This window comes from Bos indicus, chromosome 13, assembly GCF_029378745.1.
Source record: "Bos indicus isolate NIAB-ARS_2022 breed Sahiwal x Tharparkar chromosome 13, NIAB-ARS_B.indTharparkar_mat_pri_1.0, whole genome shotgun sequence".
In the NCBI taxonomy this organism is placed as follows: Eukaryota; Metazoa; Chordata; class Mammalia; order Artiodactyla; family Bovidae; genus Bos; species Bos indicus.
In genome coordinates this window covers 12,243,555-12,270,964 of record NC_091772.1, presented here as the reverse complement: position 1 = coordinate 12,270,964, position 27,410 = coordinate 12,243,555, and the positions used below count along the sequence as shown (strand labels likewise).

Genomic DNA, 27,410 nt, shown 5'->3' with positions numbered 1-27,410 from the left:
CCACAGGAGCTCTGTGTATCTGGGGAATCTGAGTTCTAATCATCTGGTTAATCAGAACCTGCACGCTGGAGAGTGTTAAGTGACAGCCCAGCTACCCAGCCCATGTGCAAATCACCAGAGAGTATGGGGAATGGGGGTCTCCGTGGAAGCTGCGTTCCCTTCTGACCTGGCCTCTGAAGGACTGTAGCATCGCCTGTCTGCACTGTCTGTCTGCCTCTATCCATCTATTCCTTAATTCACTCACCAAGAGACTTCCCTGGTGGTCCGGTGGTTAAGACTTCAAGCTCCCAATGCAGGGGGCCTGGATTGGATTCCTGGTCAGGGAACTAACCTGGTATGCCGCAACTAAGACCTGGCACAGCCGGGGGAAAAAACCACTCGCCAGTAAATATCCTATAAGCTGTCTACTATGTACAAGGTACTCTTCTGGTGCAGTAAAAAGAGAAGTCTCTGACCTAGAGAGGTTAACATGCCAACAAAGGAGATAATACAATAAACAAATGTAAACTATATAGTAAGTATGAAAGTGCAAAGAAGGAAAATGCAGCCTGAAAGAGGAATGGTGCTGGGGGCTGATTTGCAGTGACATGTGACCAGAAGGAGGTGAGGAGGGTTCCCCTCTCCTGGGCACTGGCAGATGCCATCCCCGCCAGAGTCTGGGGACGGAGGACCTTAGGGAAGATGGGTAACATAGCGTCTGAGGAGGAGGCAACCGGGCCGAGGCTGTCAGGAGAGTGAACAGGAGCAGGTGGGGCCCAGGTTGCAGGATGACTTAGTAACAGCCCCATCTCCCTGCAGGTGGCCTTAGAGATGCTCTTCACTGGGGAGCCCATCTCTGCCCAAGAGGCCCTGCTCCACGGGCTGCTGAGCAGGGTGGTGCCAGAGGAGCGGTTGGAGGAGGAGACTATGAGGATCGCGAGGAAGGTGGCCTCACTGAGCCGGTCGGTGCTGTCACTGGGCAAAGCTGCCTTCTACCGGCAGCTGGCCCAGGACCTCAGGACTGCCTACCACCTCACCTCCCAGACCATGGTGGACAACCTGGGCCTGCCGGATGGCCAGGAGGGGGTCAAGGCCTTCCTCCAGAAGAGGAAGCCCGTCTGGTCACACTGAGCAGCCTTATCAGAGGGACTGGGGGCCGTGAGCCCAGTGGGCAGTGCTCAGGACCCCACCACCCCATGCCCAGCCTTCCAACCCCCAACCACCGCCGCTGCCTTGCGACTGTAGCTGTCAGTCTGCTTTCCCAGCATTGGTGATGGTCTCAGTGCACACAGTCTGTGTTAGGAGCCACGACTCCTCGGGGAAGGGGTGACCTGGAGAGTCGGGCACCACTGTCAGCAGAAGGGCCATGCGCACCTCAGCTGAGCCAGCTGGGTGAGGAAGCCCACCCGTGATGCTCCTGGGACCTTAGATGAGGACGCCCCACAGGGGAGAAGGTGCCGTAAACTGAGGCAGGAAGGGAGGATTTCAGCCTGACTCTTACCAGAAAGTATCCCCAAGGTGGGCGTGGTGCTGTTTGCCTTCATCAGGTGAAGCATTTCAAATCTCCACAAGATACTCTTCACTCTGAAAATCTTCTTGGTTCTTTTAAAAAATAATCACACCTATGGCTTTGGGATAATCTTTGGGGTCTTTGAAAGATTACCTATTTAGTGAGACTGATCATTTTATCTTTCCAAACAAACTGTAAGCTGCTTGAGAGAAGAAAATCAGTTAGCTCTTTCTTTGATGCCTGTGCTAATGGACATCTCAGGTGCCTGGTGCTTCTGTAACGAGGGTCCCAGGCACTGGGAACCTGGACCCTGGACTGGGAATTCAAGCATTGCGGAAGAAGAGGAGGGACACAGAACACACATCGTACCCACGAAGAATCACCTACTCCAGAAGCATTCCCAAGCTCTGCTCAGCTTCCGGTAAAGAATCCAGACTAGCTTCAAATGCTTGAGTTCCCCAAAGATGGTCCATTTAGGCTCCAGAAATGTCCTAGACCTCTGGTCACACCTGGGGCTGATTTTTTTTTTTTTAACCTACCAGTTGAGTGGCCATAAGTGTAATTAGTACCAAAGACAGAACCTTGAGGCTCCACCAACTGGTTCTCATTCTAAGCCAGTGGGGCAAGCAGGCCCTGGAAGGGCAGTCTCCTAGTGGATTTCTGTTGAGATTGGATTTTTTTTTTCTTGCCAGAGTCTAGAAAGGTGACAAAGAGTGTTTTCTTGGAAAGGAGAAGCTTGTTACTAAGAATGTTCCTCAGAAGAAGAGAGATCACCAGAGCCACCACCAGGACACGCCAGACCCCGATATGTCCTCATTCAGTCCCCACCAGAACCCCACTGAGTAGGGCCACCATCACCTCCAGCTTGCAGACGAGTGGTGGAGACCGGGTAGAGTGAGTGCCCCAGGCTCTGTCTGCTGATAAAGCCGTGGGTGCCCTCCCCAGCCTGCCCACCTTGTGGGGGAGCCTGGGCTGCAGTGAGGCGGGCCTGCAGACCTGCCTGCCTTCGGGCAGCCTTTCAGAACCCAGAGCTGGACCAAGCGCGCCCCCTGCTGGAGGACTTTGCAAGCTCACCGGCGACGTGGGCTTTGACTACTGGCAAACCACCAGTGTAGTTGTGTTGTTTTGCTGGGAATCTGACAAACAACGGGCTGATATTCCAGACCAGGCTGTGAAGGACTGGCCGTGATGATCTGCTCAGTAATAACGCCGCCGGCGGGGCCCCTTCGGGTTCCCCGCCGTGGGGGTCATTGTGCGGCCATCTCAGACCCCACAGTGAGGAGAGCAAAACCTTCTCCCACGTCCCAGTGAAAACCAAAAGTTGCCTTTCCAGTTTCTGTACGCGCTGCACCATAGCTTCCAACCAGGAAATTCTCAGGCCTCCAGGCTGACTTCCCAGCCTGCGAGCTGAAGTGCCCTCGGGGGACGCGCTATAAATCCTAATAATCGTCGGAGCGGAAAATAATCCTGGAATAAAACCTGCTACCCAACCATCAGTGTCACATAATTCATCCCCAAGGCAGATATAAATTGGGGGTTAATTTGCATCTCTGCCTCCTTCCACTGAGACAGTGAATGAAAGCTCTCTGGTTGGCACACACGACGACCGCTTTTGGAAAGCGTGTGTTCACCTTTCCTTCTGCACCATCCGCTGCTCAGGGAGCTTCTCTGAGCTCAGTGGTCCCCACGCCGGGAGGGGACGGGGCTGGAAAGTCAGTGAAAGGGGCATCTGCTCCGGCCCGGCCTGAGCCCCCGAGAAAACAGCGCGGATACGTCGTTAATTTCCCCGCAGCGACTGAGCGGAGACCCACCAGATACGCTGCGCCAGGCTAACCTAGGAAGGAGCTCTCTGCTGCCCTGGTAGGTGAAGACTCAGAGAAGTGAAGGCAGTGGCCACAGTCGAACCAGCATCTAGCTGACTGTGGATCCCCTGCCCCTGACACCATACGTGTTTCTTTTCTCCCCAAAAAGATCGCTGTTCCAGCCAAGAGAGACAGACGACCGAAGCACTCAAAGGAAACCAATCAGAAACTGCCAAGCCGCAGCAACACAGCTTTGCTTACCAAGGGAATTCCAAGGAAAACACAGGTTTGACCTCAAAGAACACCAGGTTCGAGTCCCAGGTTTGCCACGAACCAGCCGTGTGATGGTGCGGGTGACCGGGCCTCTTTCAGCGCCAGGTCCCCTTCTGTAAAAATGCCGCGTGGACCCTTTTGTCCTCCTGGTTGTGACATTGTGGATTCTGCAGCACTGGATCGGAAACTTAGAACAAGACTGGAAAACAGGCAGCTTTGCCCAAAGAAAATGCTCTTTTACAAATGGAGATGGATTTTTCCCTGGAAGTGGTGAAGAGTGAAAACACCTGATTACCCTGGAGAACGAGAAGCATCACAGATCCTCCCTTCTTGGGAGCCACACCTGAGCCTTTTAAAGGCGTCCGGCTAGCATGGGGGGCAGAACTCTATCGGGAGCCACACCTGAGCCTTTTAAAGGTGTCTGGCTAGCATGGTGGGCAGAGCTGTATCGAAACTGGCTATCGTCCTAGTTTTGTCTGCTGGTGGTTTAGTCACTAAGTCGTGTCTGACTCTTGCAACTCCATGGACTATGGCATGCCAGCCTCTTCTGTCCCGTGTCCATGAGATTTCCCCAGGGAAGAATACTGGAGGGGATTGCCATTCCCTTCTCCAGGGGATCTTCCCAACCCAGGGATCTAACCTGGGTCTCCTACATTGCAGGCAGATTCTTTACCGACTAATCCACCAGGGGAGTCTAATTTTGTCTAGGGGCCCCCCTTTCCTCTCTGCTTTCTGCAAACCCACTGCACTAAGCTTTTAAATTGTTTTTAAATATTTGATTAATGAATGAGTATTCTTTCCTTGCAGTCATCAAGAGGCCAGAGTTGGTTGAAGTTGACTTGTTACCATTAATAAATTTGTGAAATTTCAGTCATGCAAGGGTTTTCTTTCATGGTCTGGAGCCCCAAATGTATCTTTCAGGTTCCAAACAGAGGCTCCCTGAGAAACTGGCAGGCCATCCTGGACCTGTAGGGTGTCTTGGTGGGATGGCCTGGCCCTCTCTGGCTCCCTGGGGGAGAGGGAGATGGCTGTTGCCACAGGCAAGGCAGGGAGGAAGACTAGGGCTGGGTGAGTCCAGTGTTGTGGGGTTTATGTTCCCACCATGGATGTACCCTGACATCCCCATTGATTTTATAATGATGTCTCAGCTTTGACCCCAAAACCAATTTGCAGGTATTTGTCTACACATTTAAGAAGTCTCTCGCCTTTATGTTCTATGTTTTCAATATATACCTTACCAAATTTTGTATTGAGGTGGTACTTAGCACTTTAAGAAATTTCTAGGAATTTAGAAAGGGCGGGTGGCGGGGGGGTGGGGGGGAGGAATGTGTGGGTCAAAGTGTCATGTGATTTAAAGCTTACCAGTGCTTTGATTGATGTAGTGATTGCTCTGTGCCAGGCACCACTGAAGCGTTTTATGGATGTTAATACATAAATCCTCACAAAATCTCTGTGCACTAGGCTTTATGAGCCTTATTCTACAGAAAAGAAACTGAAACACAAAGGTACTAGGTGACGTGCGTGTCATCACACAGCCAGTAGGGGGCAGGGTTGAGTCCGAAATCCAGGGGTTCCACCCCTTCCTTGTACAGGCTTTTAGGTGAAGGCGACATCCCATCACTTTGTAGATACTTTGTTGTGCAGGAAGCACGCTGAATTATTATTGTAACTCACAGTCTAGTGTACCATGCCCCCTGTGCTCCAATACTGCAGGCCACATCAGTCTTGTTTGCTGTTTATTTCTCGGAGCCTGGACGCAGCCCAGCACGGAGCAGATCTCCCATGAGATTTGCCGGGTCCAGTTCAATGTAGCCAGGGCACAGTTCCCCCCAACCCCATCCAAGCTCAAGATACAGACATAAGAAATTTCTCAAAAATTCTCAGACCATATTTTCTAAATCAGTTTTGCAAAGTTAAGCAGTTGAACAGAATGTGAATTAAATCCATCCTTTCTCTGTATGTCCAGGAAAGTTTTATAGAGTTTCTGTGTAGGTTAGTATTCAGGAGTCACACTGGATGAAATCAGATCCAGGGGATTCCGAAAAGTCCATTTTCTTTCTTTAAAGCACAGCTGACACGTGTTTTGGCCTCCAAATGCTTACATTTCTGGTGATAAAACAGAGAGAGAAAAAATGTATGGTTGGTTGGCAAGAGGTAAAGAGCACCCCCTCCCCTCACAAAAAAGGTAGAAACAGGATTTAGCCAAGGAACACATCTTACAATGAGGCCACCAGGCCAGTTGCCAAATGAACACCACAGGCGGTAAGTACTACAGGAATCAAGAGGAAAAATAAATCCTGACTTATTCGTAAGCAGATGGATCCTTCTATGTGAAGCTTTAAAAGACGCTTACTCCTTGGAAGGAAAGTTATGACCAACCTAGATAGCATATTCAAAAGCAGAGACATTACTTTGCCAATAAAGGTTCGTCTAGTCAAGGCTATGGTTTTTCCTGTGGTCATGTATGGATGTGAGAGTTGGACTGTGAAGAAAGCTGAGTGCCGAAGAATTGACGCTTTTGAACTGTGGTGTTGGAGAAGACTCTTGAGAGTCCCCTGGACTGCAAGGAGATCCAACCAGTCCCTTCTGAAGGAGATCAGCCCTGGGATTTCTTTGGAAGGAATGATGCTGAAGCTGAAACTCCAGTACTTTGGCCACCTCATGCGAAGAGTTAACTCACAGGAAAAGACTCTGATGCTGGGAGGGATTGGGGGCAGGAGGAGAAGGGGACAACAGAGGATGAGATGGCTGGATGGCATCACTGACTCGATGGACGTGAGTCTGAGTGAACTCCGGGAGTTGGTGAGGGACAGGGAGGCCTGGCGTGCTGTGATTCATGGGGTGGCAAAGAGTCGGACACGACTGAGTGACTGATCTGATCTGATGTGAAGCTTTAGCATTTCAAGTCAGGAGGGTTCTCAGCACCCAGCTACCTTACAAACTGTGACATCACACAGACAAGGTCCAAATGACTAAAGAGATACAGACCTAGCCAGTCTTGGTACCCAACACAGGATGCTCTGACTGAAAGTTAGGGTGCTCCTCCTAGTGACATCCCCTCCAGACTGTCAGGGTGACCTGTCCAATAAATGTTCCGAGCTTTCCGGAATTTTCCTTAGCACCATTCAGGAGAAAGGCAGAGCAAGAGTTTCCTCCCCAGACTCTGCTCTAGAGGCCCCTGGAGAAAGAATTTATGAGTTGCAGTGTCTCCAGTCTCTCCCTTGACATTTATTGGCGTCTTGATGAATGTCAGAGTGATTTTTCTGTCAACAGCTTCTCATTAGGGGCCTGGTGATGTTCTCTGTGACCACAATTTTACTCAGAGACTGGCCTGATCACTGTGAGGAGAAGAGGTTCCACTTAGAAAACATGCATCCCTGCAGTAGCAAGGAACTCAGATAATCCCACTTAAACACTCCTCTAGGCTGACAGCCGCCCTGGGGCTCTGGCACTGACCTCAGACAACCAGCCAGCTTCCAGCGTGGCGCTCCCCATCCCTTTAAAGACATATTTCAGGTCTGATTCTCTGTTTCTTTTTAAAATGAACTACAGAGAACTTGCGGGTGAAATGATCACTAGGATTCACTTCTCAGAGACGACAAGATCTCACCATGAGTGACAAGTCCTGCCTTGGAAAAGTCTGGAACCAGCAGGTATTGGTGCAAGGCATCTGGTTCCCTTAACGGACTGCTTACCCTGCCCCTGACATGCACTGTCTGCACACGGCAATGCTTCAGGAAGGCAAGTGGGGACACCTGAGGCTCTTGTCATTCATCAGTGTTGGTGTCAGCCTTCATCCACCCTCCTCCACCTTCCCTACCACCAGATACATAAACCTAGCCTGGATGATTATTTTTACCCCCAAAAGGATTTTTTGAATTATTATGAACAATTTCAAACATAGGGGAAAATCAAAAGGATGAGTAATAAACTACCCTGGTACTCATGGCCCAGCTTTCATAGCCATTATGGCCAATCTTGTGCTGCCCGCCCTATCCCTGCTCCTCCCAGCCAACCCCTGACTATGCTGAAGTGGATCCCAGAGTCCCCTCCTCAGAACAGAAAACGCTGCTGTCACCCAAGATATTCCAACAGTCTCAGAAGCCCTGCACCAGGACCAGGGCGGGCAATGACAAGCAAGCCCCTGTTGTCTCATCTCACAACAACCCCCTTGGATGTCTTTCCCTCAGGTTCCAAAGGATCACTTTCCAAAATAACTACCTCCATGCAGACCTGGGTTCAGGCTCTGCTTTCTGAGAAAACCCAGGCTGAGATGCCAGCCCAAGGGAGGGGTGAAGAGAGTTCCAAGAATCCAGTAAAGGGAGGGAGTCCTGATGTGATCACTTGGCACAAGACCACTGTTGAATTACTCTCCCAGTCTCAGCACTCCCACTGCAGTACTCTTGCCTGGGGACTCCCATGGACGGAGGAACCTGGTAGTTGCGAAGAGTCAGAAGACCACGAAGACCATGGGGTCGTGAAGAGTCGGACACGACTGAGCGACTTCACTTTCACTTTTCACTTTCGTGCATTGGAGAAGGAAATGGCAACCCAGTCCAGTGTTCCTGCCTGGAGAATCCCAGGGACGGGGGAGCCTGGTGGGCTGCCGTCTATGGGGTCGCACAGAGTCTGACTCGACTGAAACGACTTAGCAGCAGCAGCAGCAGCAGCAGCAGCAGTCTCAGCACTTAAAGCGGCAGTTCCAAATGTCTCCAGCAGAGGGCAGTGGTAGCTTCGCTCTAGATAGAAATCTCAGTGGCCTAAATGCAGCCATGAAATTCTATTGAGACCTACAAGACCTTCTAGAACTAACACCAAAAAAAGATGTTTTTTTTTTTTTTTTTCATGATAGGGGACTGGAATGCAAAAGCAAGAAGTCAAGAGATACCTGGAGTAACAGACAAGTTTGGCCTTGGAGTACAAAATGAAGCAGGGCAAAGGCTAACAGAGTTTTGCCAAGAGAATGCACTTGTCATAGCAAACACCCTCTTCCAACAACACAAGAGATGACTCTACACATGGACAACACCAGATGGTCAATACCAAAATAAGATTGATTATATTCTTCGCAGCCAAAGATGAAGAAGCTCTATACAGTTAGCAAAAACAAGACCAGGAGTGGACTGTAGCTCAGATCATGAACTCCTTATTGCAAAATTCAGACTTAAATTGAAGAAAGTAGGGTAAACCACTAGACCATTCAGGTATGACCTAAATCAATCCCTTACAATTATACAGTGGACGTGACAAATAGATTCAAGGGATTAGATCTATCTGATAGACAGTGCCTGAAGAACTACGGACGGAGGTTCCTGACATTGTACAGGAGGCAGTGCTCAAGACCATCCCCAAGAAAAAGAAATGCAAAAAGGCAAAATGGTTGTCTGAGGAAGTCTTACAAATAGCTGAGAAAAGAAGAAAAACGAAAGACAAAGGAGAAAAGGAAAGATATACCCATCTGAATGCAGAGTTCCAAAGAACAGCAATGAGAAATAAGAAAGCCTTCCTAAGTAATCAATACAAAGAAATAGATGAAAAAAATAGAACAGGAAAGACTAGAGATCTCTTCAAGAAAATTAGAGATACCAAGGGGAAATTTCATGCAAAGATGGGCACAATAAAGGACAGAAATGGTATGGACCTAACAGAAGCAGAAGATATTAAGAAGAGGTGGCAAGAATATACAGAAGAACTGTACAAAAAAGAACTTAATGACCCAGATGATCACAATGGGTGATCACTCACCTAGAGCCAGACCTAGAGCCTTACCTGCCTCCTGAGAAATCTGTATACAGGTCAGGAAACAACAGTTAGAACCAGACATGGAACAATGGACACGTTCCAAATTGGGAAAGGAGTATGTCAGGGCTGTATATTGTCACCCTGCTTATTTAACTTATATGCAGAGTACATCATGCAAGATGCCAGGCTGGATGACTCACAAGCTAGAATCAAGATTGCCGGGAGAAATATCAATAACCTCAAATATGCAGATGACACCACCCTTATGGCAGAAAGCAAAGAATAACTAAAGAGACTCCTGATGAAAGTGAAAGAGGACAGTGAAAGAGCTGGCTTAAAACTCAACATTCAAAAAACGAAGATCATGGCATCTGGTCCCATCACTTCATGGCAAATAGATGGGAAAACAGTGGAAACAGTGACAGACTTTATTTTGGGGGGCTCCAAAATCACTGCAGATGGTGACTGCAGCCATGAAATTAAAAGACTCTTGCTCCTTGGAAGAAAAGCTATAACAAGCCTAGACAACATATTAAAAAGCAGTGATATTACTTTGTCGACAAAGGTCCGTCTAGTCTAAGCTATGGTTTTGCCAGTAGTCATGTGTGGATGTGAGAGTTGGACCATAAAGAAGGCTGAGCGCCAAAGAATTGATGCTTTTGAACTGTGGTGTTGGAGAAGACTCTAGAGAGTCCCCTGGGCTGCAGGGAGATCAAACCAGTTAATCCTAAAGGAATCAGTTCTGAATACTCATTGGAAGGACTGATGCTGAAACTGAAGCTCCAATGCTTTGGCCACCTGATGTGAAGAGCAGACTCATTGGAAAAGACCCTGATGCTGGGAAATATTGAAGGCAGGAGGAGAAGGGGATGACAGAGGATGATATGCCTGGATGGCATCACCGACTCGACGGACGTGGGTTTGAGCAACCTCCAGGAACTGGTGATGGACAGCACACTTTCTGGCATGCTGCAGTCCATGGGGTTGCAAAGAGTCAGGCAGGACTGAGCTACTGAACTGAACTCAACTGAACTGAATTGAAATGCAGCTAGGTTTGTTGTTTAGTTGCTAAATTGTGTCTGACTCTTTCGACCCCATAGACTATAGCTTGCCAGGCTCCTCTGTTTATGGGATTTCCCAGACAAGAATACTGGAGTGGGTTGCCCTTTCCTTCTCCAGGGTCAGGTTACCTGGACTGAAAAATCATATATGCTTTCAAATCCCGAGACTAAAAAGCATATTTAGCAGGTTCAATACTAGTAAGTTTGTCGGATGTTATGAGGCAGTGGAGAGGAAAAAGTTCATAAATATAAATAAAAAATAATATAGCTGACCTCATCAGTTCAGTTCAGTTGCTCAGTCGTGTCCAACTCTTTGCAACCCCATGAAATGCAGCACGCCAGGCCTCCCTGTCCATCACCAACTCCCAGAGTTTACCCAAACTCATGTCCATTGAGTCGGTGATGCCATCCAACTATCTCATCCTCTGTCATCCCCTTCTCCTCCTGCCCTCAATCTTTCCCAGCATCAGGGTCTTTTCAAATGAGTCAGCTCTTCGCATCAGGTGGCCAAAGTATTGGAGTTTTCAGCTTCAACATCAGTCCTTCCAATGAACACCCAGCACTGATCTCCTTTAGGATGGACTGGTTGGATCTCCTTGCAGTCCAAGGGACTCTCAAGAGTCTTCTCCAACACTACAGTTCAAAAGCATCAATTCTTTGGCACTCAGCCTTCTTTATAGTCCAACTCTCACATCCATACATGACTACTGGAAAAACCATAGCCTTAACTAGACGGACCTTTGTTGACAAAGTAATGTGTCTGCTTTTTACTATGCTGTCTAGGTTGCTCATAACTTTCCTTCCAAGGAGTAAGCATCTTTTAATTTCATGGCTGCAGTCACCATCTGCAGTGATTTTGGAGCCCCCAAAAATAAAGTCAGCCACTGTTTCCACTGTTTTCCCATCTATTTGCCATGAAGTGACAGGACCAGATGCCAAGATCTTAGTTTTCTGAATGTTGAGCTTTAAGCCAACTTTTTCACTCTCCTCTTTGACTTTCATCAAGAGGCTCTTTAGTTCTTCTTTGCTTTCTGCCATAAGGGTGGTGTCATCTGCATATCTGAGGTTACTGATATTTCTCCCAGCAATCTTGATTCTAGCTTGTGGTTCTTCCAGCCCAGCGTTTCTCATGATGTACTCTGCATAGAAGTTCAATAAGCAGGGTGACAATATACAGCCTTGACGTACTTCTTTTCCTATTTGGAACCAGTCTGTTGTTCCATGTCCAGTTCTAACTGTTGCTTCCTGACCTGCATATAGGTTTCTCAAGAGGCAAGTCAGGTGGTCTGGTATTCCATCTCTTTAAAGAATTTCCCACAGTATATTGTGATCCACACAGTCAAAGGCTTTGACATAGTCAATAAAGCAGAAATAGATGTTTTTCTGGAACTCTCTTGCTTTTTTGATGATCCAGCGGATGTTAGCAATTTGATCTCTTGTTCCTCTGCCTTTTCTAAAACCAGCTTGAACATCTGGAAGTTCACGGTTCATGTATTGCTGAAGCCTGGCTTGGAGAATTTTGAGCATTACTTTACTAGTGTGTGAGATGAGTGCAATTGTGCGGTAGTTTGAGCATTCTTTGGCATTGCCTTTTTTGGGGATGGAATGAAAACTGACCTTTTCCAGTCCTTTGGCCACTGCTGAGATGGACCACAACCTTATCTAATTCAATGAAACTAACCCATGCTGTGTGGGGCCACGCAAGACAGCCGGCTTGTAGTGGAGAGGTCTGACAGAATGTGGTCCACTGGAGAAGGGAATGGCAAACCACTTCAGTATTCTTGCCTTGAGAACCCCATGAACAGTATGAAAAAGCTGACCTCAGAGTATGCTATAAAGACTGCTCCCTGATTGTTCATTCTGGGTGGCCATCAGAGGAAAGGCCCCATATCAGGGTTCTCAAGCTCGGCACTGTGGACATTCAGGGCCAGGTGAGGCTTTGTCATGGAGCTGTCTGTGCGATGCAGCTTCTGTCTGCTCGATGCCCATAGCACCCTCCCCGGCCAGCTGTGACAACCAAAATTGTCTCCAGACTTTGCCAAATGTCTTCTGGGGAGAAGGGAGAGACAAGATCACCGCCAATGGAATTGAGAAGCTCTGCTCTGGACAATCATCTGGCCAATTAGTTTATTAGCTAAACATAGCACTGATGCTGCGGATGAGGCCAGAACCGTGTTTTAACGCCTGCCTGGGGCTGCTCACATCAGAAGGCAGTGTGTACTGAGAGCTCTCAGGCACTGGGCCAAGAGCTTCCCACAAAACTCGAGGCAGGGGAAGGGGGAAGCTGCTTCTGTGCTAGACCCAGGCCCTCGGAGCAGAGCTCAGCACCCTTCTCTCCCCCAACATAGATTCAGCGCTCAGAAAGCGTTAAAGGGAAATGGGAATATTGCTGAGGATGACCTGAGCAGAAGAAGATAAGCCTCTTCCAAAGACTCTGGCTTTGACGTTTCTGTCCTTGAGCCCAAAGTTCCTTGGCCAGGCCTGGTGGAGGAGGGGCAGATTCTTCTGTCTTTGGCTCCAGCTCAGTCCGCACTCCTCATGAGGTAGCGTGAGCCCTCTAGGGTACCCCATTCTGAGACCCTTATCCAAGAACCCCTCCATCAAACAAGTTTCCTGCTAACAAAGAAGATTTTTCTCCATACTGTTACACCTTCCTTCTTCTCATTTTTATAGATAAGGATGTCAAGGGCTTGTTCCCAAATCTCACAGCTAAGAAGTGACGAAAACAGGACTCAGACTCCAGATGCAGAGAGGGAACCTCTGTCAGGGCGCACAATACTTTAACCAGCTCACAAAAAATGTTTTCATGTTCATTTCTTCTAAAATCAGAAGAATGTCATCATAAAATATAATTTTAAATTTTTTTCATGGAGGAAGGAGCCCATCAAGTCAAAGGTGCTTGGGGTCCCCTAAAGTCTTCCTGCACCCCAACATTGGGCTCTGTTCTTGATACACACCTGCTTAATACAGGTCCAGTCTTGGTCGAACACAAAGCTGACCTTAATACTGGCAGAAAAACATAAACGTACAGGTCTTCTCTATTGTGGGGTCATATTATGGTATCATTTTCATAGATTCATTTATTCATTCAACAAACATTTCAAATAGCTTGCTTTAAATGAAAAAAAATTAATTATTAAACTTTTGCTTTAAATACTACATTAGTTACAAGTTATGAAAATGAGATTTTTTTTTTAATTTGAGGCACTGTGATCTCGTTAGGTACTTTTCCAGCCCTGGGCCAGGGGTGGGGGAATCGTGCTCCTCCACTCCTTTTACCGCTCCGTGTCTGTACCAGTGGGAGAGAGTGATAACTTAGACTGTTCGGGCAGCATAACTAACTATTTCCATAACGGAAAAACCCGAACAAACTCTTTTGCCAACCCAATACCATGGACTAGGACACTTAAACAATAGAAATAAATTTTCTTAGAGTTCTAGAGGCTGGAAATCCAAGGTTAAGGAGCAAGCACGGTCCGGTCCTGGCGAGTGCTTTTCTTCTTGACTTACAGACGGCTGCCTTCTCCTTGAGTCCTCACGTGGCACAGAGAGATATCTAGTGTTTCTTCCTCTGCTTATAAGGGCACCTGGGCCCATGGAATCAGGGCTCCACTCTTATGACCCCCTTTAACCTCAGTCACCACCTTGAAGGCTCCCATCTCTAATTCAGTCACATGAGGGGTTTGGGACTTCACATGAATTTGGGAGTGACAATCCAGTCCACAGCTGGTGCATTGGTTAAACAATTTATAACGTATATCTTTAGTATTTTATTGCAAGTTTGCTCTAAACAACAAAGGAGGAAGGGTGTAGTTCCTGGAGCATTCTTGCCAAGAACTTCACCTCTTCTCTGTTCCTTTGCTCCAATCACTACAGAATTTAATGACCTCGTACCCTGATGGAAATCTCTTCTTTCACGGCTGGAGCTGGTGAGTAATAGCGATCATTTCTGTTTGGGGTGAGATGGGATGTTTTGGGTTGGGCTTGGGTTTGCTCTTCTTCTTTTCTACTCTGAGAATAAGAACAGGCAGGATTCCCACCTAGGAAGGGTGGCAAATTAATTACTGTGGAAAGAAAATCTATCAGAACTGATTATTCTGTTCATTGGCTAACATTTCTCAGTAGGCTCTCTTACTTGCTAAGCTCCATTTCTCCACAGTTGGCTATGATTCTGAATAGTCCATTTTAATGGAAATATGAAAAAGAGAAATAAGATTTTTTGAAAATGTACTTAATGGGGGCACAAAGTTATACCATTAATTGTATTTCATTTGGTCTCATCTTAAACCCCCTGAGCACATAGTCCCTGTTGGCTGAATGCACATCTTTCTGATATTAGCATAATGGTTGCTTGACATTGAGATGCTTCTCAGATGTTTAATCTGAGATGACTCTTCCCTAACCACCCAGTCTGGAGTCCTCTGGTCACACCATCCACCATCTCACTTTAATTCTCTTCTCAGCAGTTACAACTCTGATTTCCTTTCTTTCCTCTGCTCTTCCTCCCTCTCTTGTCTATTTTCTTGCACTAGTTATCGGTTTCATGAGACAGGCACCTTGCCTGTTTTTGTCACCTCTGTACCTCTCATTTTAAGGACATGTTTGGCATAAAGTAGGCACTCAACCAGTATTTGTGGAATTAACAAATGAATGAGTGAATGAATGAGTGAGCTCTTGGCAAGGAGGAGAGGCTTCTTATCTTGGTTCAGCAGTTTCTGGCTTTGCTTAGAGAGCTCTTTACAATTAGTGAAAGGATTACAAAAGGAAAAAAGGTCAAGGAGAAAGAATTCTTAACAGAGAAAGAGAGAGAATCAAGAGGTGCAGAACCAAGAATGAAGCATGGGAACTCGAGAATTCCCCTTGATGGTGAAAGACCTGTACCCCGAACACTAGAAGATACTGATGAAAGAAACTAAAGATGCTATAAATAAATGGAAGGATATTCCATGCTCACGGATTAGAAAAACTAATATTGTTAACATGCCCATATTAACTAATATTGTTAATACTACCCAAAGCCACCTTGAGCTTTAATACAATCCCTATCAAAATTCCAATGGCATTGTTCACAGAAACAGAACAAATAATCCTAACATTTGTATAGAACCAAGAAAGATTCCAAATAGCCAAAGCAAGCTTGACAAAGAACAACAAAGCTGGAGGCATCATGCTTCTTGATTTCAAACTATACTACAAGCAACAGCCATCAAAACAGGATAATATTGAAATGCTGCTGCTGCTAAGTTGCTTCAGTTGTGTCTGATTTTTTGCAACTCTAAAGACTGTAGCCCATCAGGCTCCTCTGTTCATAGAATTCTTCAGGCAAGAATACTGGAGCGGGTTGCCATTCCCTTCTCCATGGGATCTTCTCAACCCAGAGATTGAAATCAGGTCTCCTGCATTGCAGGCAGATTCTTTACCATTTGAGTCACCAGGGAAGCCTAATTGGGAAAACTAGATTGCTACATGCAAAAGGCATTGGATTCAACATGTTTAGAGTCAGCATTATATAACATGATATACATATCAGCTATATATACATATACAACTATATCTAGCTGATACATAGCTGTATAACAAAAATAATTATTTTTTTATTAGAGAACTACTATGCACCTAATAAAATTTTGTAGAGAGAGGCACTGCAGGAAATCAAAAGAAGTATGAGGGTCCTACTTGTTAGAGTGTCCAAGAGTGGATTAAAGCTGTCTTCACTTTGGTAGCTCAGAAACAATCATCAATGATTGTCAGAATTTCCTCCTAGGACCATGCATATTAGAATCACCTGGAATGTTTCATACCAGACCCGCTGAAGCAGAACCTCAGGGTTTGGAGGAATGCAGGTATTTGCAATTTCAACAAGTTCCTCCGTTGATCCTTATACAGAATATGAAGAAGGGGGGAGAGAGAGACAGACCGAGTGATCAAGTAGAAAATGTTTCTGTACGGCACACACAAGTTTGCATTTAATAACCCTCCTCCACTGCTGTTTGTTTTGTCTAGTCCTAAAGTTGCCTTTAACAAGGGAGTAGAAATCCTTGCCCATGAAGCTTGTTTGCTTTTTTAAATGATGCTTTGATTTCTTGGTCAGGCTGGGTTTATATTGCCCTTGGCATCCTCTCAGAGAACTTTACTGCCAGTGAGAAAATGTGTCTGCTGACCTCTTTACTTATCCCTTCCACTTTTTTGTTAAATGCTTACTTGAGTTTATTTTTATTTATTTATTTTTTTTGGCCTCACCATGTGGCATGTGAGATGTTAGTTCCGTGACAAGGTCTGAACCCATACCTCCTGCAATGAAAGTGCGGAGTCCTAACCACTGGATCTCCAGCAAAGTCCCTCCTTTCCACTTTCCGAGCACAATATTGTAGGAGGTCCCCAACTTTAGATATCTGAAACTCAGAATTGTGTACAGAGGCATGAGGTTGGACCCTGGCTAGACTTCAAGAGCAGTGGAAGAAAATCAAAATGAAAGCTCCAGGGAGAGGACCTTGCCCACAGACACAAGACCCCTGGTAATCTGTAACGACCTGCCACATTACCTCACTCCTCAGAAGGAAGGGGCTAGCCCCTCAGGGCCAAGAAGCATCTTCGTGGTTCACTGGAAGGGCTGGGGGTACAAATACAGTGTTGCTGGCCTCCTGGGGTACCTCTTGGGAGCCTGAGTATGGTAGGATGAAGCACACAACATCTGCAAGGCCCTGGGAGGACTGCACTTTAGGAACCTGGCTGGATGCTTTCCACCAGGTATTTGCTGGGTGTCTCTTCTCCTAGGGGTTCATTGCCTCCTTGTAAATAGAAGCCACTGTACCCTGAGGAGGGAAGAGGGGTGTCTTTGGAGGTCATCAGTCACTCATGCCAGCCCAACACACCCAAATGTTCACATATTTCTGGGCCCTGTTCCAGTCTCAAGAGAAGGCCTTTCTGGGTCTCACAAGCCCCAGGCAGCAGAGCACACATGGAGCCAGTCTTCTGCCCAAGAACCAGGCTGACTCAGCCCCAAATTCTGAGCAAAGCTCTGGCCTACTGGGCTTTATTGTGTTCCCTAGGGAAGTTACAGATCAAGAGTTGGCGATGGAGGAGGTATCTTAATATTTGGGTCTTTATCATTCCTGGCAAAATGATATGGAGCCATGAAATCTGGATCAAGGCAGGAATGTCTTTAAGACCTTATTATACCACTCCTAACAACAAACACTTATACTGAATTTTCTCGTTGCAACACTGTGTTAAGCACATCACATTAATTTTCTTTTCCTCCCAAGCAAGATTTCAACAACATGAAGGAGCCAGCCTGCACTGAGAAAAGCACCAAGAGTCAGGCCTGTGTATTTAGAGTGTCAGGAAAAGAGCTTTTCCAGGTGAGCAAATGCTTTGTTACCATGTCCATCGCTTCTCCCTGGATTTGCTCCCATGTATTTAATGGCTCTTTTCTCCTGAGCCCTCTCCCAACATATATTATTTAATAATACAACTTTTAATTAATATACTTATTTATACCCTGTATTGTTCTGAAAAGCAATTATAGCAACTCACAGCTATACTGCATATGGCGATGAGCACTCATGGATTCGACATGCATGGAGCACTTCCTATGTTTCAGGCTCTGTGGGAGGCTCTAGAGCAACAGCATCCACGTTCTGCGGGGCTCTCTCAGGTCCCTCCTGCACACATGAGCAGTTTCCCAGCCTGCAGGGATGTGTGGGGAGCCTGTTTCAACCCTTTGGCTCTCCCATTCCAAGATTTTCTGTTAAATTTATAGCTGGCTCACCACCTACCCCGATCAGGAGACATTCTCAAACTTGCAGAGATGGGAGCTTTCCCCATTTGTCTCGTGCCAATTTCTCCTGTTATTATCAATGCTGCAGGTTTCCACCCACTGACCAATTTTGATTTGACCCTTTGGCAGTGAACTTGATCTTTTTTTCTGGTCAATCCCTTGCTGATAAGATTTCTACCAGAACTGGGAAGAGGCCTGGGATGGAGGCAGACAGAGAGGCTGCAGACCCTGCTGTTCTTGCCCGAAGCTCTATTTATTTTTCATGAGTAAATGCTTCTCAGTTTATTGTCCAGTTTCATGCTGTTTGTGGAGGAGAGGATTTACTGACCTTTTCATGCCATAATAGCTGGAAGTCTGGCCTCAGAAGTATTTTCTCAAATGTTTGTGATGCGGCAAGAATGTCCTGGTTTTCTCTTGTTTCCAGGGTCCGTGTGGTTCTACACTTGTGCTTCATTATCTGCCCCACCCTTGAAGGCACTGAGCTTAAGAATGATGATCCAGAGTGAGAACCTAGACAAGGCCTTAAACGTGCGATGGAATGCACAAATAGTGCTCAGGCCTGTGTGCCACATCCTCTTGGACAGAAAAGCATTCACAATAAGGTCCTTATCTTCAGGGCCCCCAGAATCCCAGGGGAGATGGGGAACATGATTACAAAGAGATAACCAACGATGCAATGGCTGGAGCCCACGATAAAGCACAGGGCTATTTTCTGTAGGCTGCAAAGGACAAGAAATGATTTCTAGGACTTCCTCGGCAATCCAGCAGTTAAGACTCTGCTTCCTTTGTAGGGAGCACAGACAGGTTCAATGCCTGGTCAGGAAACTAGATGCCCTATGCTGCAATTAAGAGTTCACGTGTCACAACTAAAGATCCCGACGCCGCAGTGAAGATTGAGGATGCCGAGTGCTGCAACTAAGACCTGGCGCGACCAAATAAATAATTTTTTTTAAGAAATAATTTCTCACGTTTATGACATTCAGACCCTTTGTGTGGTTTGTTAGGTTTCTTGTCCATTACTAAATGTTACTTAGGTACTTGGAATGAAATTGCCGACATTGGAGGGAATGAACTAGTGTATCCTAATAGAGAAGAGTTTGGGAGGCGGAGTGCTAGGGTGTCACCTTGCTTCTGGTGGTAAACAGAATCCTACATCCCAGCTCTGCTGCTTTAGAGCTGTGAGAGCTGAGAAGTCCATTCCTGTATCTGTGCAGTGCAGAAGGAGTGGGGAAGTGGAAGTCATCTTTAATTCAAATGCCCTGTGGTTCTAAGGGAGGAGAGAGCCTTTCCCTACAGTCTCTAGAAGATATGATTATGTTTGCTTCCACGTATCTCAAAGATGAGTCACTAGATTTGCCCAAAGCAATACTCCCCAGAATGGTTAATTAAGCAGGGATTCTGAATGTTTTAAATGTATTTTAGTAAGACTGTTTTGAAAACCTGATGAAAGATATGACATTTGTATCTGGGCAAAGTAAAGGACATGCTCCTATACAAACAGAATGCTGTCCAGAATCACAGGGAACTGACAACCCAGGTGAAGGACTCTCACGAGAAAAAAATGAAAGAGAAACTATGATGAGCTTCAAATCCTTGAATTCAACTCTGGCTGCGATAGGCTTCTCAGTCTCTTTTAAAACAGTCAAAGAAAACCAAAGTGCAGGTCTAAATTTAAAACTAACCTAAGAGAATCTGTTACAGAAAATGAAAATTGCTCATCGTTGAAAAAGCCTCAAGAACAAGAAAATCTCACTTTTCACAGAATTCCAGGCCCAAGGGAGGAATGAAAAATTAAAGGCATTAATATTTATCACAGCCAGAGAAGGAAAACCTGCAGGAAATGATGAGTGAGGCTGCAGCAGCAATTATAACCCAAGACAGGAAACTAAAACAGGAGGCTTATCTCATTAGTTAATTTGAATGCAACACCACAGGGGGGCATTTTGGCCTGTTGCCTCAAAGAAACCTTTAATCCTTCCATAGAAGGAGTATTCAGAGATCATCTGGAGAGTTATTAATGCTCTTTCAAACCTCTTCTCTTTGCCCTCTCCCTTTTGGAAAATGTAGAAGAAATCTGGTTAGGTTAAGTGAACATTTTAAATTTCAACTCCTAGAACATTATGTTAAATATTCATTTTGAAATCATGTTACATAGAACCAGCCCACGGGCTAAAGTACAGATGTGTTGGACAGAAGAGAAGAAGCAGAGCCCAGGGGTCCAGCAGGACCATGAATTTCGTGCTCACTGCTGCTTTGGCTGCCCAGGGCTGCCTCCAGGTCAGAGGTTACCCAACAGCCAGGGCAGGCACTCCCACACTCTGCAAAGTCAAAGGCAACACTCCTGCTGTGTTTAAGGCTCCCTAGTCGTTAGGGGGAAGGGCATCCTGCAGAATGACTTTGGGGACAAAAAATGAAATGCAATGACCTGTGTGTTCTTCTCTTTGTCGTGCTTTTTGCTGTTTAGAAGTCTGCTGAAGCAAGCAATGTCAGAGCCCCTATGTCCTTAGTCTCTACAGACTGTTTGCCTCAGATCCCAACAGTGATTTTTTTGAATACTAATTCGGGTCATAATATTCCTTCATAATCCTCCCAACAGACCCCATCTCTCTCTGAGGTAATCAAAGTCCTTGTCATTGCTGGGTTTCCTGGCTGCCTTTTGTTTTTGCGGCGGCAGAGGCATACCGCGTGGCATGCGAGATCTTATTTCTCTGACCAGGGATAGACCCCCTTTCCCCTGCAGTGGAATTGCAGAGTCCTAACCACTAGACCACCAGGGAAGTCCCTGGATTCCTTTCTGATGCCCACTTCTCTACTCCCTGCACCCCAGCCCACCTGCCTCCATGCTGTGTCCAGAGTGCTCTGAGCTCACTCCTACCTCAGGACCTTTGCACACACTGCTCCCATGCATGGAGAGCTCTTTCTGAATGCCCCAGTATCTGCAAGGCTCACCCTCACTTCTTCAGGTCTCTGTTTATATGTTACCTCATCAGAGAGGACTTCCCAGCCACACTGCCTAAAATAACAGCACTTCTTTGTGCCCTCCTTAACCGTCTTTACTTTCCTTCATAGCACATATCATTCCCTGACATTCCTATAGATCCTCTGGGTTTGAATGGGGATTTCTCTCTTGTTCCCCAACCATATCCCTAAGACTTAGAATGTATCTGACAAATAATAGACATTCAATAAATATTTTTTGAATGAGTGCTATTGGTTATTCTGCCTGCTTGGGTGGATAATGATATCAACTATTTTCTTTCTGATAGTGAAAGGTCATATATACAAAAATGCACATAATGCATATGTACAATTTAAATAATAAGTGCACATTTGTGTACCTCCATGAAGTGTAGCCGTGATAGCTTCTAAAGTAACAACATAGATTTTCTGTCAAGTTTAAGTACTAAATTATTTTCTATTATCAGTTAGAACTCTCTTTGATGTAGATAGCAGAAAGGCTGACTCAGAGTGGCGTAAACAATAAGGAAATTTATCATATAAAGTCCCAATTTAAAAAATTCATAAGCAGATACACGTACCCCAATGTTCATAGCAACACTATTCACAATAGACAAGACATAAAAGCAACCTAAATGTCCATCCACAGAGAAATGGATGAAGAAAATGTGGTACATATATACAATTGAATATTACTCAGCCATAGAAAGAATGAGATAATACCACCTTTTGCAGCCATATGGCTGGATCTAGAGATTATCATGCAAAGTGAAGTAAGTCAGAAAGAGAAAGACAAATACCATATGATATATCACTTATATGTGGGATCTAAAATATAACACAAATGAACCCATCTATGAAGCAGAAACGAACTCACAGACATAGAGAACAAACTCGTGGTTGGCAAGGAAGGGGAGGTTTTTGGGGTTGGTAGAAGCAAACTATTATATGTAGAATGACTAAACAACAAGGTCCTACTTGTATAGCACAGGGAACTATATATCCTATGATAAACCATAACAGAAAAGAATATGAAAAAGAATGTATATGCGTGTGTGCGTGTGCGTGTGTGTATTTGCACAGCTGAATCACTGTGCTGTACAGCAGCAGTTGACACAACATTGTAAATCAACTATATGTCAGTAAAATAAAAGTTTTTAAAAAAGAACTCAGGGACTGAAAAGGCAGTGATGCAAGCTGGGATGGTGTTCACAACTGTCCACTGTACCCTTTCACCAAAGTGCTCCCAACCCATGTAGGTCAGAGTAAGTTTATCCAACTGTAGACATATTCTAGCAAAATTCATGTCTGCTCCCAGCCCAGAGCACTCAAAGCAGATAGAATGACAAAAATAGGCAATGGCACCAAGTTGACCCAAGAGTCCTAAAAACATGACCATTCACCCACAAGGGTGAAATGACCAACACAGTGGCTCACCAGTGACACTCCAATTATACCTCAGTGTGACAGGAATGGTATGACAACCTGAAGGAATGACACTTCTAAACTGTATCTGTTACCGAAACACCAGTCTGTGTACCCAATGCACAGTGAGGCCAAACAACACCAAAGCGTTTGGAGCAGAGAAAGGTTTACTGCAGGGCCACGCAAGGAGATGGATGGCTCAAGCCCCCCAAAACCCCAAACTCCCTGGGAACTCTCAGCAAAGCCCTTTTCTAGGGAAGGGGAGGGAGGGGCTAGTGTGTTGTTGCCAACATTTTGGTGGCAGAGCCTGTGTTCCTGAGGTCAGGTCACAGTCAGGGAAAGATGCTCCTGTAAACCTCCACCGAGTGACTATTATTCTCTGTTCTGACAAGAAAGGACACGGTCCCCAGGGACAACCGTCACCCTCTGAGGTCCAGCCCTGGCTGAGATAGGGCAGATCTCAGCTGGCGGCTCCCTCAGGGCCAGGTCTCCAGACCCCGTCCAGCCGCCATCACTGAGAAAACCAGGCGCGCAAGATGCAACCAGTGCTCAGGCTCCTCAGGCTGCCTGTATGGCAGGTGAAGGAAGGGCAGGTCCCGCAGACGCTGACCCAGGCAGACGGCCGCTGCCATGAGGTTGCAGATGTGGGGGAGAGGGTCACCTCAAGGCCTGGGCCTGGCCAGTGGGTGGCACCTGGTGAGGGCTCTGGAGCCTGCAGGACACGGCCCCCAACCTGTTTCCTGGGCCCCTCAGTTCATCTGCCAGCCGGAGGCCAGACGAGCTGGAGGGCCCCTGGGAGAGGGCCAGGATCCGCCTCTTACTTCACTCTCCCGCCTGACGACCACCACTCCCCGACCACCTCTCCAGTGACCCTTTGCTGAGCTGGACCGCTAACGGTCGCTCATTGACAGTTGCTTGCTTGGGGGAGGGGCCATTACGGTGCTGACCAATGGCTGAGCGAGACCACTAACGGTCGCTCATGGACAGTTGGTTGCTTGGGGGAGGGGCCCACTGGTGCCAGACCAATGGCTGAACAGGACTACTAATGGTCCCCCGCCCCCTGCCCCCCACCCAACTGCCCCACTGTTGCCTGGTAACGGGTTGGAGGAGACGGTGCAGAGTGACCCAGATGATTCGGTGGCACTGAATTACATATCCAGTGGACAATGTTTAGGAAGATAAAAGGATATTTAATGGATTTTGAAGAGATTCTATCAAAACATGAACTATTATAGTGAGGACAATAAAGAGGTAAGTCTCAGTTCTCCCAAATGATGCCAACTAAATGAGCAGCTGTTAGCTGTAATCATCAAAATTATAGTGCGATGAGAAGCCATACTTTCCACAATTTTGGGGAAATTTTTATCTATTACAGACCTATTATTAAAAAGAAAATTATAACAATTTAATGAGCCAAATGAAATTTTTCCCATAAAAAACAATAAGTTTCCTCCAAGTTGAAAAATTAAAAAGGGGAACTTAAGTCTCAGGTCACTGTATTTCTCACTTCTAGTAAGTATGTTGGAGCAAGAGATTTAACAAATATTTACTGAGAATCTAAATCTTTTTTTCAGCTTGAATGTCCCTGATGGTGTTTTGAGCAAGGAGACAACGGCTAGCATGACCAACAGTTCTGCACATGGAAAATCAAGGCACTAAGTAGTGAAATAACTCACTTTTGGGGAAAGAATTGAGCCCACTCAACAGGGAAACCTCCCATACTGGCCCATGTTCAGTTATGTTTTGATTTTTTTTTAATTAATTAGTTAATTTGGCTGTACCAGGTCTTAGTTGTGGCATGGGAAGTCTTTAGTTGTGGTAGCGGTGGCAGGAGGGAACTAGTTCCCTGACCAGGGGTTGAACCTGGGCCGCCTGCACTGGGAGTGTGAAGTCTTAGCCACTGGACCACAAGGAAGTCTCTGTTGATTGTTTTAAGGGACTAAAGTAGAAAAAGAGAGGAATCAATATCTGAAAATGAGTAAGACATAGGACTCCACCTGGGGATGCCACATTGAAGATTTTGTTCAATTTTTAAACTCAGTTTTGTATCCCACAGTCCATATCTTTTTTTCTTTTCAATTTTTTCCTTCTTTATCCAGGGAAGCATAAAGAGTAGAAATAGCTGGCGGTCCCTGAAGTGCCACCTATGCTAATGCTAAGCTAAGTCGCTTCAGTCGTGTCCGACTCTGTGCGACCCCATAGACAGCAGCCCACCAGGCTCCCCCGTCCCTGGGATTCTCCAGGCAAGAACACTGGAGTGGGTTGCCATTTCCTTCTCCAATGCATGAAAGTGAAAAGTGAAAGTGAAGTCGCTCAGTTGTGTCTGACTCTTAGCGACCCCATGGACTGCAGCCCACCAGGCTCCTTCATCCATGGGATTTTCCAGGCAAGAGTACTGGAGTGGGGTGCCATTGCCTTCTCCGTGGGCCACCTAGGAAAGACCTTTACTCCAAATGCTTTCTCCACCACTGTCATGAAATTCTATCACTGGAGATCACTGGGGGAGGAACAGATATTGTGCCATCTTCAGGGGTCCCCCACTACTTTGCATATATTCCTGGGAGACATGATAAGACCCTGGGCAGTCAAGGCCTGAGTCATGAGAAACAAGTTAGGCAGTTGTGCAAGGGATGGGTGAGCGAGTGAGCTGAAGCTGGGAGTAGAGGTTGGATGGGCTGTTTACTACTGTCTTAATCCAGCCTGACCTACAATTGTCTATACTCCTCCACCTCCACCCCCTGAGCCCCAGAGCCTTCCTCCATAATCTAGAACAGTGCACTTTAGCTCTGTCATTTCAGAGCAGTCCTTCAGGCTCCAAGCTGGGCCTCCCTCTCCTGGGCCTTGTGCCTGCTCAGTTAGACTGATATAGAGACAATTACGCCACCAAACAAAATGTTTCAAGCACTATAAAAAGAGAAAGAGAGATGGCAGTTCTTAAAAAAAAAAAAAAATAGAATTACCATACGATCCAACAATCCCACTCCTAGGCATATAGCCAAAAAAGAGAAAAACTATAACTTGAAAAGATACATGCATCCCAGTGATCACAGTAGCACTATTTACAATAGCCAAGACATGGAAACAAACCTAAATGTCCACCCAGAGATGAATGGATAAAGAAAATGTGATGTATATATATCCATAGAATATTATTCAGCCATAAAGAATGAAATAATGCCATTTTCCATTTGGATCTAGAGATCATCAGACTAAATGAAGTAACTCAAACAAAGAAAAACAAATATCATATGGTATCACTTATATGTGGAGTCTAAACTGTGATGCAAATGAACTAATTTACAGAACAGAAACAGACTCACAGACATAGAAAACAAACTTACAGTTAACAAAAGTTTGGGGGGATGATTAATTAGGAGTATGGGGTTAGCAGATACACACTACTATACATAAAACAGATAAACAAGGACCTACTGTATAGCACAGGGAATTATATTCAATATCTTATAATAAACTATACTGGGAAAGAATCTGGAAAAGAATATTGTTGTTGCTGTTCAGTCACTCAGTCATGTCTGACTCTTGGTGACCCCATGGACTGTAGCACACCAGGCTTCCCTGTCCTTCACTGTCTCTAGAGTTTGCTCAAATTTATGTCCATTGAATCGGTGATGCCATCCAACCATCTCATCCTCTTCTGTCCCCTTCTCTTCCTGCCCTCAAACTTTCCCAGCATCAGGGTCTTTTCCAATGAGTTGGCTCTTTGAACCAGGTGGCCAAAGTACTGGAGCTTCAGCTTCAGCATCAGTCCTTCCAATGAATATTCAGGGTTGATTTCGCTTTGGTTCAGTTCAGTTCAGTTGCTCAGTCATGTCCGATTCCTCGAGACCCCATGAATCGCAGCACGCCAGGCCCCCCTGTCCATCACCAACTCCCGGAGTTCACTCAGACTCACGTCCATCGAGTCAGTGATGCCATCCAGCCATCTCATCCTCTGTCGTCCCCTTCTCCTCCTGCCCTCAATCCCTCCCAGCATCAGAGTCTTTTCCAATGAGTCAACTCTTCGCATGAGGTGACCAAAGTACTGGAGTTTCAGCTTTAGTGTCATTCCTTCCAAAGAAATCCCAGGGCTGATCTCCTTCAGAATGGACTGGTTGGATCTCCTTGCAGTCCAAGGGACTCTCAAGAGTCTTCTCCAACACCACAGTTCAAAAGCATCAATTCTTCGGTGTTCAGCCTTCTTCACAGTCCAACTCTCACATCATACATGACTACTGGAAAAACCATAGCCTTGACTAGACAGACCTTAGTTGGCAAAGTAATGTCTCTGCTTTTGAATATGCTATCCAGGTTGCTCATAACTTTTCTTCCAAGGAGTAAGCGTCTTTTAATTTCATGGCTGCAGTCACCATCTTCAGTGATTTTGGAGCCCAAAAAAATAAAGTCTGACACTGTTTCCACGGTTTCCCATCTATTTCCCATGAAGTGATGGGGCCAGATGCCATGATCTTCGTTTTCTGAATGTTGAGCTTTAAGCCAACTTTTTCACTCTCCACTTTCACTTTCCTCAAGAGGCTTTTTAGTTCCTCTTCAATTTCTGCCATAAGGGTGGTGTTATCTGCATATCTGAGGTTATTGATATTTCTCCCGACAATCTTGATTCCAGCATGTGCTTCTTCCAGCTGAGTGTTTCTCATGATGTACTCTGCATATAAGTTAAATAAGCAGGGTGACAATATACAGCCTTGACGGACTCCTTTTCCTGTTTGGAACCAGTCTGTTGTTCCATGTCCAGTAGCAGTGGCTGCGCGGGCGCAGGAGGGCCTAGAGGAGCTATTCCACGTTCAAGGTCAGGAGGGGCGGCGGTGAGGAGATACCCCTCGTCCAAGGTAAGGAGTGGCGGCTGTGCTTTGCTGGAGCAG

General features: G+C 46.0%; 1 protein-coding gene and 1 long non-coding RNA gene across 19 annotated transcripts in view; one reads left to right on the top strand and one right to left on the bottom strand.

Annotated features, from left to right (window-relative positions):
* The window catches only part of ECHDC3 (enoyl-CoA hydratase domain containing 3), a 37,742-nt gene extending 13,409 nt beyond the window's left edge, over window positions 1-24,333 (top strand). For 2 of the 5 annotated variants that reach the window (XM_070800726.1, XM_019972914.2), the window contains one exon: window positions 799-4,434. In XM_070800726.1, coding sequence (XP_070656827.1) covers window positions 799-1,110 — 312 coding nt within the window. In that variant the 3' untranslated portion in view covers window positions 1,111-4,434. Of the gene's footprint in view, window positions 1-798; window positions 4,435-14,243; window positions 14,297-18,571; window positions 21,352-24,104 lie in introns of those variants that run through there. The other 3 variants (XR_011569980.1, XM_070800727.1, XM_070800728.1) reach the window with 3 other exon arrangements.
* The window catches only part of LOC109567879 (uncharacterized), a 39,047-nt gene continuing 13,615 nt past the window's right edge, over window positions 1,979-27,410 (bottom strand). For 10 of the 14 annotated variants that reach the window (XR_011569984.1, XR_011569985.1, XR_011569988.1 and 7 more), the window contains one exon: window positions 1,979-5,670. This is a non-coding gene — a long non-coding RNA (uncharacterized lncRNA). The other 4 variants (XR_011569982.1, XR_011569987.1, XR_011569991.1 and 1 more) reach the window with 1 other exon arrangement.